The sequence below is a fragment of the Amphibalanus amphitrite genome, unplaced genomic scaffold (assembly GCF_019059575.1).
Source record: "Amphibalanus amphitrite isolate SeventyFive unplaced genomic scaffold, NRLGWU_Aamphi_draft 000230F_arrow, whole genome shotgun sequence".
NCBI classification, from domain to species: Eukaryota; Metazoa; Arthropoda; class Thecostraca; order Balanomorpha; family Balanidae; genus Amphibalanus; species Amphibalanus amphitrite.
Window position 1 is genome coordinate 428218 of NW_024881725.1, and position 9815 is coordinate 438032.

Genomic DNA, 9815 nt, shown 5'->3' on the forward strand with positions numbered 1-9815 from the left:
ATCAGCTTCAGAAGAGATAATCAGAGGATTTACCTAGATGACGTCATTTGCCTGTCACCTAGAACTCTGGCCAAAATCACGGGTGAGACTAAATGCTTACTTCGAAATCTAAGCTGCGTTGCGGCATTGGCGGTTATGTGCGGCGTGTATGCCGCATGATTAGTAAGCGGCGACCACTAAATTAAAAATTCAATAGCTTCGACCTGTTTTCAATGGATAACACTGCATACCAAAAATGTCCATCGCTCTCGTCATAGGATATTTAGATTTAAATAACTAACTTATCTACATCATTGTTTTGAACCAAATTAATACTCAGCCGCGAGCGTATAAGGTATAACCCCTTGCCGTTTCGCTCCTGATCAAGCTAGAGCTTCGCGGAAAAAACGAGCGTGTTGCCCGTGACGAGAGAAAGCCGATGATACCCAATTTTAAGGTCCTAGGTTATCGGTTGACCTTCCAGGTCAGGTCAATGACCCAAAAGGCGGGAAAATTGGGACCTGTTAGAACGTCGTAGTGTGGCTGCTATGGGGTTTTTCGGGGTGCTGATCACGAACATCATGCTAGTTTTGATCGCAGATGATGTCTTCATTCATTTAGGCCAGGTCGGGTTAGGTCAGGTCAGGTCAACCAGTAGAGGTCCTGCCAGGTATTTGTAGTAGGTGTCAACCGCCTCTGACAGCCTCGTAACATGTTACGAAGGCACCAAAACTACTTTGTAAACGTTCATGTGGTTGCTTAATTCGAATTCAGCTCGAAAAAACTGACCTAGAAACATGTCAAACTCGAAAAAGTGAACCGAGGTCACCAAAGGTCAATGACCTGACCTGACCTTCAGGTGACCTTGACACCCACCCTAATGCATGGGGGCAACATCATATCACATGTTTGAACGCTTGAAACCACGAAAAGACTGCAAACGCGCTGCTAATGCGAGCCGACATACGCTGAATCGCGGTTCCGGCCAAACATGGTCTCGAAAAGTAGGTCACAGGTCAAAGGTCATTTGGGTCAGGGTCATGAAATTTTCAGGATGGGTGTTAAATTGATCAATGCGAGGGTACTGAAAGTTTCGTCGCGATCAGCCGCTTTTTAAGCGAGTTATTCGCGAAAAACCTTAGGGGGGTTGCATCAACCCCCCCCCCCCCCCCTGTGCGGGCGAGGTCATGTTTTGATAGCAAGACTGAAACAGACTTTTTTGGGTAGCCAGGAAATCGCATGCCAGAGCCTATTCAAATTCTTTTATCGGCCTTTATATGCACCAGTCGCATACAGGTACGGGATTTAGCATACGATTTCCAGACAATCGAACGACTGTTTAGAGACAACAAAGGAAGGAATGAGTGAGTTAAGTTGAAAGTATTAATTTGGTTCAAAATGATGATGTAGATAACCTAGTTATTTAAAGCTGAATATCTTATGACGAGAGCGGTTGGCATTTTTGGTATGCAGTGTTATTCATTGAGAACCGGTCGGAGCGTTTGAGTCTTTAATTTAGTGGTCGCCTCTTACTAATCATGCGGCATACACGCCGCACATAACCGCCAATGCCGCAACGTAGCTTAGATTTCGAAGTAAGCATTTAGTCCCACCCCAAAATCACTTCTTTGGCTTGGCTGGCTTCCATTATATTTTCCATTGTATATAGAGAACTTTTCCCATATTTTCCCCATAGATCATATTTTTATGATATTTCCTCTGAAGCTTATGTCAATACTCTTAGTTGCATCGCTTCAATATGTGAAAATTTTAACATTTGTGCCTAAATTATGAATGTTTGACTATTTCATTATACATATTTTCATTTAATTAAACGCGAAACTCAAAACTCAAAAGAGATGAAAAATATCTGAAATATCTTATTACGAACGCGTACTAAACAAAAGTCCCTAGAAAATGTTTCATAAACTGCGCACGAGCGACGTACGTGCACTGTACGCGGAGCACGCGGGGAGTTGTTGGTGTGGGTCAGGGGTCGGAATGTTGTTTTGATATTTTTATTGAATATTATTGTTCTGATCTGAAACATTTGTACTATGACCATGAAGACTTCTGACACGGCTGAAAGTACAAGTACCGTGAAAGATGACATAACTGAGCGGGTTAAAGAGCTGGAAGAAGTAAAGGTAGCTGGAGGAAGCATTGTGGATGATAAGCCATCATTTTGTGCTGATTCTAAGTAAGTGCTCATTTTATGACTGGTCATGCTACTTTTTGCTCAGTATTTTATCCTATTTCAATATTTGATTTTTTCATAGATATTAACCTGAATTTTTCTCAATTTGAATGAAGAAAAGGCATTTTGAGTTCTCCGAATGAAATTTATTCAAGACTGTAGGTATTAATTATTCATGTTGTTTTTACTATTTATCCTGATTAACATAAGAGTGCACACAAGTAAATGTGTAGTCACATCAGTCCTGTTCTGTCATCAGTTTGTCCTTGTGTGCCTAGGCCAGGGCTTAAAGTGGATCAGGATGCGCTCTTGTATAATCTTGCTTGTATCTTTCATTTATCCTTGTTTTTGATTGTATTATGCCTTCTGATTAAGTATATATCCATCAGACTGATTGGAATTGACATGCATATTCCAGGTTCCTGTTTGTCATCAATGATGGAGTGGTGCATGCCTACAATGTGGCCACGGGAGAGTTGGCCGGCAGTCTGGAGGGGGCGCACCCCATTGTGGCCCTTTCACCAGAGCCATCCAATCCCAGGCAGCTAATAACAGCTGATGCTTCTGGCTCCATGATCCTGTGGGACTTTGTCCTGGCCACCTCCCTCAAGGTGGGTGTTTGGCTTTGAATTGTGAACACTGGTAGCTCATTTTTTACCAAAGAAGGGAGTGGAATTAAATACATATTCAGTTGGACGCTAGGGCCTGACGGCTGCGCGCCCTAACCCACAAAGAAGAAGAAATACATGTTCAAGGGTTGCTCATCACACATTTCTGATCAGCAATCACTGCCGGCACTATGTTGCTGCCAGCTGCTTCATTCACATATTTCCACTTTCAACAGAGCACAGAGCACAACAGAGAAACACTCAGGAAATGTTAATATATCAGATTGCATTTCCTCCTGACACCTGACTGACTGGCGCCCCTGGCGGTGGGCTGCAGAAGTGGAGCCTCTCCCATCTGCTGACAGAGGGCAGCACGGTGGCGGGCCTGGTGCGGCCGGCCGGCTGGTCGAAGCCGCTGCTGCTGGTCCGCCGGCCGGGTACTGAGGAGCCGCTGGCCGACCTGCTGCGTCAGTCGACCAAGAAGGAGGGCCGGCCGGCGCGGCCGGTGCTGCGGGAGGTGCGCCGCGGCGCCGGCGGCCGCTGGGAGGTGGACTGCGGCTGGCAGGGCCGACTGGTGGCCGCCGTCGTCAAACGCAACGAGCTGCTCGTCAGAAACCTCTGGAATAAAGATTCGGCCGCCAAACAGAAATACAGCAGGTGGGGTAGGATGTGTGAGAATGTCCTTGTGAGTTAGCTTGTGAATAGTCCGTCGAATGTGGAGCAGTGAGTTGACATGATCTCGTGTAACGCCGCCCCGTTCTCACCTCTCCCTCCTCCTCCCTCAGTCTCCGCACGGACGCCGACCGTCCGTTCACGTGCGTGGCGTGTCACCCGAGCGAGGCGACGGTGGCGGCCGGTGACGCCAGCGGCCGCCTGCTGCTCTGGCGCCGGCTGCTGGCCGGAGACCAGCCGCCCGTCCGCTCCGTGCTCCACTGGCACACCCTGCCCGTGCCCAGCGTCGGATTCTCGCCGGAGGGTGAGTGTGTGTTGGTGTTGGATGGGAGGGAACGGCTGAGTGGTGAAAGAGTGTTTGGACTGGTGCAGAGCAGGCATATGTAGCACCTAGGAAGCAGAAGATATCACAATTGGTTAGATCTCTTCATCTTCATCTTCATCTTCGTGTTATCGGGGCAAGAGGCACGATGTCCTGTAGGGCCCGTTCTCGCCGATTTCCATAACTTCACTTAGTACTCAGTCTGTTACAGGAGTGGAGTACCAGATCGGCTCCCAGTGCGCATCCAGCCTGTTCTTAAAGACGTTGACTGAGGGCGAATGTACAATTTCTGCTGGAAGCCCGTTCCAATCGTTAATACACCGTACAGAAAATGAATTCAGTCTGGCACGGCAGGTCGGACTGAATTCGGAGTGAAAAATAGAAATTTATGTTTTGGTGTATAATTGCATCTTTTTTATTTTGTCTGATTATTTATTACATACTTCTCATTGGGGTGTTTTGCCCTTTTTCCACTTTACCGCACACACACCAGCGATCTTCCCTTCGCTCGGCGATGTTCTTGGTATAATAGTTTTCCTCACATGGCGCCCCTTGAGCCTCTGTCTTCTATCCCCGACGATCTTTCATGCTTCCAACTGACGTTTTCCCTCCCTCCACAGGCACATACCTGGTCTCCGGCGGCGGTGAGTGCGTGCTGGTCTTCTGGCAGACCCACGACGAGAAACCATCGTTCGTGCCGCGCCTGGGTATGGCCATACGTCACGTGACCGTGTCGCCCGACAATCAGCTGGTAGTGACGTCACACAGCGACAACGGTGAGCGCGCGGCACGGGGTGATCTTTAAAAAAAAAACTTTATTATTATTATTTCATCAGGCTGGATGTAGTGACCCTACGAACCGAAATGGCCGTCACATGACCGAAATGAAGTCTGGCTATTTTTTGCGGTATTTTTTCTTTTTGCTCACCAAGCTCACCTGCGTTCTGGTCCAATGTTACTTCACGAATGCTTGATGAGTAGTTCGTTTGAAACTGTTTCGCCCTCTCCGAGCTGATCCCTCGCCCCCCCCCCTCCCCAGTGTTGCGTCTGGTGACGCCTCAGCGCCAGGTGTCCCGGGTGATCCACGGCCTGACCTGGGGCGCGGGCGGCGCTCCGTCCACCGGTCTGGTGTTGGAGCCCCGCTCTGGAGCTCTGCTGCTGAACGGAGCCGTGGGCCACCTACAGCTCTTCTGTCCGCACACCAGGAGGGACCTGTATAGCGTGAGTGGAACGGGGACAGGAGGAGCTGTACAGTGTGAGTGGAACGGGGACAGGAGGAGCTGTACAGTGTGAGTGGAACTAGAGATAATATAGGGAGAGATAGGCGGGAGCTCCTCTGTGTGAGTGAGACGGGTACTGAGAGACACAGGAGGAATCCTCAGTGTGAGTGAGATGGGTACTGAAAGTGAAAGACATAGGAGGGGCCTCTACAACGTGAGATGGACTTGGGACGCTGGGAGAGAGGATGGACCTCTGCAGCGTGAGTGGAATTAGAATAATGGAGAGACGGGTAGGACGTGTTAGTGTATAGTGTGAGTGGGACCGGGGACGGGAGAGACAGCAGGGAGCTTTATAGCGTAAGTGTATCTTATCAGTTGCGCAAAATCGATGAAAATGTAATTTTTCATAGAATTGCCACTTTCACTTTTTTACGGACCTTTAGTCTAGGTTAGGGCTCACAAGTCAGGTGTCTGTCTAATACTTCCCGCCATGATCCGAGTCCCGAACGCTGTCTGACCCTCCCCCATCCCCCCCCTTACAGTTGGACGTGGTTCAGACCAATTACCTGACCCGGGAGCGGACCGGGGCGCCCGTCACCTGTGACGTCACCCGGGTGGCTGTGACGTCAGACGGCGCGTGGATGGCCACCCTGGAGGAGCGGGACGACGGCCAGTCCACCGCAGAGAGGAGGCTCAAAATCTGGGAGTTTGACGACACCAAACAGAGGTAATAGTTAGACTAAAACCAACAGGATTTAATTGACTTCCTGACTTATGAAGAGGAGTCGGGAGAGTACATTGTATATTTGGTGACAAGATGTGTGTGCTGTGAAGAGTGAGTTAAGTTACCTATGGCTGATATAGCTTTTAACGTGGACAATAGTAGATTGTGAGTCTTCTTTGATGTACGCAACTTTTGAGGAATGCTACTTTTCAAGATCCTTCCGTTAATTGCGTTACATCTGTCGTTTATCGATAGAAAATGCACATGAACTTATCCTTGCTTACTAAAGATCTCTCGGTAGTCGCCCTTCTGCCGAACATCTGATGCCTTCGTTTCTGATCTGACCCGGTCCCGCCCGTCCACCGTCAGTTTCGTGCTGAACACCTGCGTGGAGGACCCTCACGAGAGCTCCGTCACAGCACTGGAGTTTCAGCCCGGGGAGGCCGCGAAGGCAGCGCCCCTGGCGGTCACCACCGGAACTGACGGCGCCATCAAGTACTGGAGTCTGGTCGATGACTCGGATATCTATGGTAAGCGGGCGTTGGCTGCTACTGATGTGAAAATAGGACTGCAAAGAACGACTACCATGGCTTTGCTGTCAGCTTGACTAGCCCAACTGATACACAGTATAGCAGTATTTGCCTAATTTGTGCATGGGGAGTTAAATTGCTTTCATTTTCCATGTATTTAAAACGCTTAGACCCCAGCGACTGTCAAGCAATCATTGCTTTGGCTGTAGGCATTAGGACGCATACCAGCCATCAGCATGAGTGTCCGCTAGCTATACCTCTCTCACCCCACTCATCCCCCCCCCCCCCCAGGCGCGAAGCGGTGCTGGAGCTGTGACGCGGTGGGCTCCCACCACCGGCTGCCGGCCGGCTGTGCCGCCTTCTCCGCCGACGGGGAGCGGCTGGCCGTGGGGTTCGCCGCCTCGGTGACCGTGTGGGCGCCGACCACCAACACGCTGCAGCACACGCTGAGCAATGTGACCGTGCGCGGAGACGTCAGGTGGGTGATGGGACGTACTGACGTCAGGTGGGTGATGGGGACGTCAGGTAGGTGTAGTGGGGGGGTACTGACGTCACTTGGTTGTGATGGGGGACGTCAGTTATCTGATAGGACGTTAGGTCAAGGCAGTTGGTGTGGGAGAAGGTAACATGGAGCGAGTAGTCAATATGTGTTGTAAAGAAAAACGAGGATGGCTGAATTCAAATCGATTTGCATAAGCTCATGGTGGGGCCAATTCACATGCTTTAAGCTTTCCAATTCACATAAATATAGCTTGTTACAGGAAAAACTATTCCTAATTTGTAAACAAATGTATCATGCATCCCGACTCCCAACCCCTGATAAGTTCTTTCTGCCACACCCGCTAGTGACTTCCCTCCCTGCCACATCCCCGTATAACCTCCCCCCCCCCCCTCTCAGGCAGGTGGTGTTCGGCCGCGGCGAGTGCTCGCACCTGCTGGTCAGTCGCACTGACTCCGGACTCCGCGTGTGGAGCCTTCAGTCGCTCACACTGACGGCCAGAATTGACGTGCACGTGACGTCACTGGTGGCCGATCCGCTGTCAGAGTATATGGCCGCCTTCAGCGCCTCAAATAAAGGTGAGGGGTTGCGTGTGGAATGATAGGAGGCTAAGTATTGGTGCAATAGGGTAGGCAATGTTGTGTTGACAATCTACAGATGGCAGACCTTTGAAGAGTGTTCGAACGGGCACTCTCGTGGGTGATGGGGACTTGTGGTGGAACTGTAGTCCGGCTCCTTCTCGGGCTTCTCTATCACTTTCGTCGCTTCTTTTCTTCAGATCACTCATGTTCATAATTATCCTAACTAACCATGTGTCTGGTGAATTTTCACGCTCTCTTTTAGGTATTTGTCTTTGCTGTAGCCTGTGAGCCACTGTAAGTCGCATTAACGCTCCTCTCCCCGTTATGCCCGCAGTGTTTGTGTTCCGTCCGAGTAGTACGCGTCCCGTCCACCAGGCGGCGCTGGGGCGGCCCGTGTCAGCCGCCTGCTTTGTGCCCCACCAGCGGCCCCGACCCGACCTACCCGAGTGGCAGCGCGCCTCGCAGCTCTTCTTCCTCAATGACCAGCAGGTGAGGGGACTGGTGGGAAACAGAGCCGGGATAACTAACCCAAGAGCTCACGGATCGTGATGCGCTATCTGGTTAGAGGTATATCGGTGCTAGGCTTCGGAACACATCGGTTGGATTACAATTGCCCGGTCAGCGCTCAGTTAGGGCAGTCTTTATAGACAGGGGATCAATCAACAAAAAATATTTACACACACAGGCCAGTTCGTCGTGTCATGTAGTGATTTGATTTGTTAGTCGACCTGTGAGCTGATATTTAGGACAGAAATAGTCTGGCTGTTTTGTGTTTCCTCGCAGCTGTGCACTCAAAGTGTACATTTCACTACCCCCGCCGGCTCTCCCCAGGCGCTGCACACGCTCGACGTGCCGGAGGCGGCCGGCGGCGCGGCCGGCTCGGCCCCCTCGGCTGACGTCATCGGTGGCCAGGTGCGGCCCACGCCGTTCGGAGCGCTGGTGGCCGAACAGCGCCGATCGGCAGTGACCTCTGCCGAGACTGTTGACCAGTCGGAGGTCACGCCCGGACTGCAGAAAAGCCTGGAGGTCAGTGACAGACAGGGAGAGGGGCTTGAGTTGGGGGATTGTGTCGGAAGGAAGAGGACACTGACTGGCGTGCATGGACGGAGAGATTATTGGCTAGGCTTGTTTTGATTAAAATCGTTAGTTATCGATGCTGAGGATTTGCTCTTCCACCGGTCAGAATAATTACCTTAGTCTGTTACGAACAACAAAATGATGATTTGAAAGGCCTTTGTAGGTAGTTGCTGAGTTCGGTGTATTTTTTATGAACTACGTGGACTTACGTATAGGAGCATTCTACATCTTTGTCATTGCCATACTTGAGAGAAAGTCCATCATTGTAGCGCCCATTTCATGACAGCCTGACCTGACCCGACCTGTGACGTCTGCTGTGTTTCAGCTGCTCGAGGGGCCTAGTCACACCATGCCGCCTCTGACGCGGATATGTCTGCCGTTCCTCCTGGGGCTGCTCCCCCCACGTGTCAGGTAAGGGTGCCAGAGAAAGGGAAATAGAGGAGAGACTCGAGAGAGAGAGAGAGAGAGAGAGAGAGAGAGAGAGAGAGAGAGAGAGAGAGAGAGAGAGAGAGAGAGAGAGAGAGAGAGAGAGAGAGAGAGAGAGAGAGAGAGAGAGAGAGAGAGAGAGAGAGAGAGAGAGAGAGAGGAGAGAGAAAGCGTGGCGAAGTGATAGGGTCCGGCATGTGTAGCATCTATGTAGCGAGTCTTGTCTTCGATTATCGATGTGTCTATTCATTTGCATAAAATGCGACTATCGGAACAGCTTCTGATAACGAAGCGTATTTTGCGCGCTCAGCTATACAACACCCTTCAATCGCCTGTTAAGTCTACAGATCCGTCCGCCTGCATCCGCCCGTGTGGCTGCCCGCGCCCTGTTCGCCCCGTTTAATACTAACGCGCCTCTCTGTGTCTGCCAGTGCCGTTGTTCCGTTAGTTTTGGGTTCGTTTCTGTGTCTCCTGTCTGCCCATGTTCACCAGCCTGTTCCTAACACCTTTTTAACGTTTTGTCTGCCAGTGACGACGTGGAGATGACAGAGACTCCCCAGCCGGAGGGACAGGGAGGCGACTCGGACTCTGGGGAGAAGGACGACAGTACCGCCGCCGCCACCGCCGCCGCCGCCGACGACGACGACGACGACGACGACGACGACGAGGAGGGGGAGGAGGAGGAGGAGGAAATCTCCCCTGCCGAGCTGGAGACAAGGCTGGACAACCTGCTCAACATGGACTTCTCGTGGCTGACGGTATGACCTCGCCGGCCCGGTGACCTGACCTGACCCGAGCTGATCCGTGGGAGGCAGGTCAGCAGACGTGAGAGGTCTCAGAGGTCGGTCGGGACGTAACTGTGGTGTTACTCATTGGCGTGTGAGATCATTTCACATTTTGTAAATTTGAGGGAGCCGTTTTTTAAGTGCTGAGGTTTGGACAATGCAATGAATACATAAATGTGTGAATCATAGTGCCTT

At 51.0% G+C, this 9815-nt stretch overlaps 1 protein-coding gene across 2 annotated transcripts; it reads left to right on the forward strand.

Annotated features, from left to right (window-relative positions):
• Positions 1–1916: 1916 nt before the first annotated feature.
• Positions 1917–9808, forward strand: LOC122385770 (WD repeat-containing protein 75-like). 2 transcript variants are annotated; one of them, XM_043374259.1, is made up of 14 exons: positions 1917–2179; positions 2595–2787; positions 3122–3441; positions 3570–3760; positions 4399–4554; positions 4818–4999; positions 5541–5725; positions 6092–6252; positions 6544–6730; positions 7151–7329; positions 7667–7821; positions 8164–8358; positions 8735–8820; positions 9365–9808. In XM_043374259.1, the coding sequence occupies exons 1-14, from the start codon at positions 2037–2039 to the stop codon at positions 9597–9599; spliced, it is 2568 nt and encodes an 855-aa protein (XP_043230194.1). In that variant the 5' UTR covers positions 1917–2036; the 3' UTR covers positions 9600–9808. The 2 variants fall into 2 exon arrangements, with proteins under 2 accessions (XP_043230194.1, XP_043230195.1); XM_043374260.1 differs by lacking the exons at positions 8735–8820; positions 9365–9808 and having other exon boundaries at positions 1946–2179; positions 8166–8346.
• The last annotated feature ends 7 nt before the right edge of the window (positions 9809–9815 follow it).

What these genes read in the sequence shown, in the direction of transcription:
- LOC122385770 (XM_043374259.1), top strand. Translation starts at nt 2,037, where the DNA reads ATGACCATGAAGACTTCTGACACGGCTGAAAGTACAAGTACCGTGAAA. An exon ending in TCATTTTGTGCTGATTCTAA is followed by an intron (nt 2,180 to 2,594) that starts GTAAGTGCTCAT and finishes TGCATATTCCAG; the next exon opens with GTTCCTGTTTGTCATCAATG. An exon ending in CGTCGGATTCTCGCCGGAGG is followed by an intron (nt 3,761 to 4,398) that starts GTGAGTGTGTGT and finishes CTCCCTCCACAG; the next exon opens with GCACATACCTGGTCTCCGGC.